The 2,500-nt window shown below is 59.2% G+C and overlaps 1 protein-coding gene across 1 annotated transcript in view; it reads left to right on the forward strand.

Annotated features, from left to right (window-relative positions):
* The window catches only part of LOC132207499 (rab GTPase-binding effector protein 2-like), a 45,391-nt gene that overhangs the window by 22,797 nt on the left and 20,094 nt on the right, over window positions 1–2,500 (forward strand). The window contains exon 2 of the mRNA XM_059643265.1: window positions 808–984. Coding sequence (XP_059499248.1) covers window positions 808–984 — 177 coding nt within the window. The remainder of the gene's footprint in view (window positions 1–807; window positions 985–2,500) is intronic.

Raw genomic sequence — 2,500 nt, forward strand, 5'->3', positions numbered from 1 at the left:
CCCCACCACTCCCCCTCACCCCCCCCACCACTCCCCCTCACCCCCCCCCACCACTCCCCCTCACCCCCCCCCCACCACTCCCCCCCCTCACCCCCCCCCACCACTCCCCCTCACCCCCCCCACCACTCCCCCTCACCCCCCCCCACCACTCTCCCCTTCGCGCCCGCCCCCCCTACCACAGAGCCCTTCACGTTGCCCTCTGACCTTCCACCCTTCGCCCCACGCTCCGAGCCCTTCCCCATCTCAGGCCCCCAATAGCCCGGCTGCGGCTCCGAGCCTCCCTCCCGGTTTTTCGGCCGATTCCGGGTCGGGAGGCGGGGAGGCCGGACTGAGGAGAGGGGCCGCGGAGGGCTGCGGCGTGGCCGATTCCGGGTCGGGAGGCGGGGAGGCCGGACTGAGGAGAGGGGCCGCGGAGGGCTGCGGTGTGGCCGATTCCGGGTCGGGAGGCGGGGAGGCCGGACTGAGGAGAGGGGCCGCGGAGGGCTGCGGCGTGGCCGATTCCGGGTCGGGAGGCGGGAGGCCGGACTGAGGAGAGGGGCCGCGGAGGGCTGCGGTGTGGCCGATTCCGGGTCGGGAGGCGGGGAGGCCGGACTGAGGAGAGGGGCCGCGGAGGGCTGCGGCGTGGCCGATTCCGGGTCGGGAGGCGGGGAGGCCGGACTGAGGAGAGGGGCCGCGGAGGGCTGCGGCGTGGCCGATTCCGGGTCGGGAGGCGGGGAGGCCGGACTGAGGAGAGGGGCCGCGGAGGGCTGCGGCGTGGCCGATTCCGGGTTGGACTGACGAGAGTATCGCTGTCCTCCCTTTCCACAGGGGGCGCGGAGGGCTGCAGCGTGGAACTGTTGCAGCTCCAACTGTCACAGGCGCTGGCCGAGATTGAAGACATTAAGACAGTCGCCACGGTCTCGGAGACGACCAAGCAAGAAGCCATCGACCAGATCAGGCAGCAATGTCAGCAGGAGGTGGCGTCCCTACAGACCATCATGAAGGGTGAGCAAGGCAGCCCCATCGTTCCTGCTCGCACTGAAGCATCGCACTGCCTGTACAGCACAGACCCCACATTCCCGGTGTGACACACACACTCACACACACAAAACTCCCTGTGTGACTGACACACACACACACACACAGTAAACTCCCTGTGTGACTGACACACACACACACACACACACACGCTGTAAACTCCCTGTGTGACACACACACACACAGTAAACTCCCTGTATGACACACACACACACACACACACACACACAAGGTGTAAACTCCCTGTGTGACTAACACACACTCACACAGTAAACTCCCTGTGTGACTGACACACACACACACACACACGCTGTAAACTCCCTGTGTGACACACACACAGACACACACACACACACACACACACAGAGTAAACTACCTGTGTGACACACACACACACACAGTAAACTCCCTGTGTGACACACACACACACAGTAAACTCCCTGTATGACACACACACACACACACACAAGGTGTAAACTCCCTGTGTGACTAACACACACTCACACAGTAAACTCCCTGTGTGACTGACACACACACACACAAGGTGTAAACTCCCTGTGTGACTAACACACACTCACACAGTAAACTCCCTGTGTGACTGACACACACACACACACGCTGTAAACTCCCTGTGTGACTGACACACACACACACGCTGTAAACTCCCTGTGTGACTCACACACACACACACACACGCTGTAAACTCCCTGTGTGACTGACACACACACACGCTGTAAACTCCCTGTGTGACTGACACACACACACACGCTGTAAACGCCCTGTGTGACTGACACACACACACACACTCTGTAAACTCCCTGTGTGACTGACACACACACACACACACACACGCTGTAAACTCCCTGTGTGACTGACACACACACACACTCTGTAAACTCCCTGTGTGACTGACACACACACACGCTGTAAACTCCCTGTGTGACTGACACACACACACACGCTGTAAACGCCCTGTGTGACTGACACACACACACACACGCTGGTAAACGCCCTGTGTGACTGACACACACACACACACACTCTGTAAACTCCCTGTGTGACTGACACACACACACACACACAGTAAACTCCCTGTGTGACTGACACACACACACACTCTGTAAACTCCTTGTGTGACTGACACACACACACACACACACGCTGTAAACTCCCTGTGTGACTGACACACACACACACACTCTGTAAACTCCCTGTGTGACTGACACACACACACACACGCTGTAAACTCCCTGTGTGACTGACACACGCACACACACACACGCTGTAAACTCCCTGTGTGACTGACACACACAAACACACGCTGTAAACTCCCTGTGTGACTGACACACACACACACGCTGTAAACGCCCTGTGTGACTGACACACGCGCACACACACACACGCTGTAAACTCCCTGTGTGACTGACACACACACACACACACACACTCTGTAAACTCCCTGTGTGACTGACACACACACACA

This window comes from Stegostoma tigrinum, chromosome 50 (genome assembly GCF_030684315.1).
Source record: "Stegostoma tigrinum isolate sSteTig4 chromosome 50, sSteTig4.hap1, whole genome shotgun sequence".
Taxonomy (NCBI): Eukaryota; Metazoa; Chordata; class Chondrichthyes; order Orectolobiformes; family Stegostomatidae; genus Stegostoma; species Stegostoma tigrinum.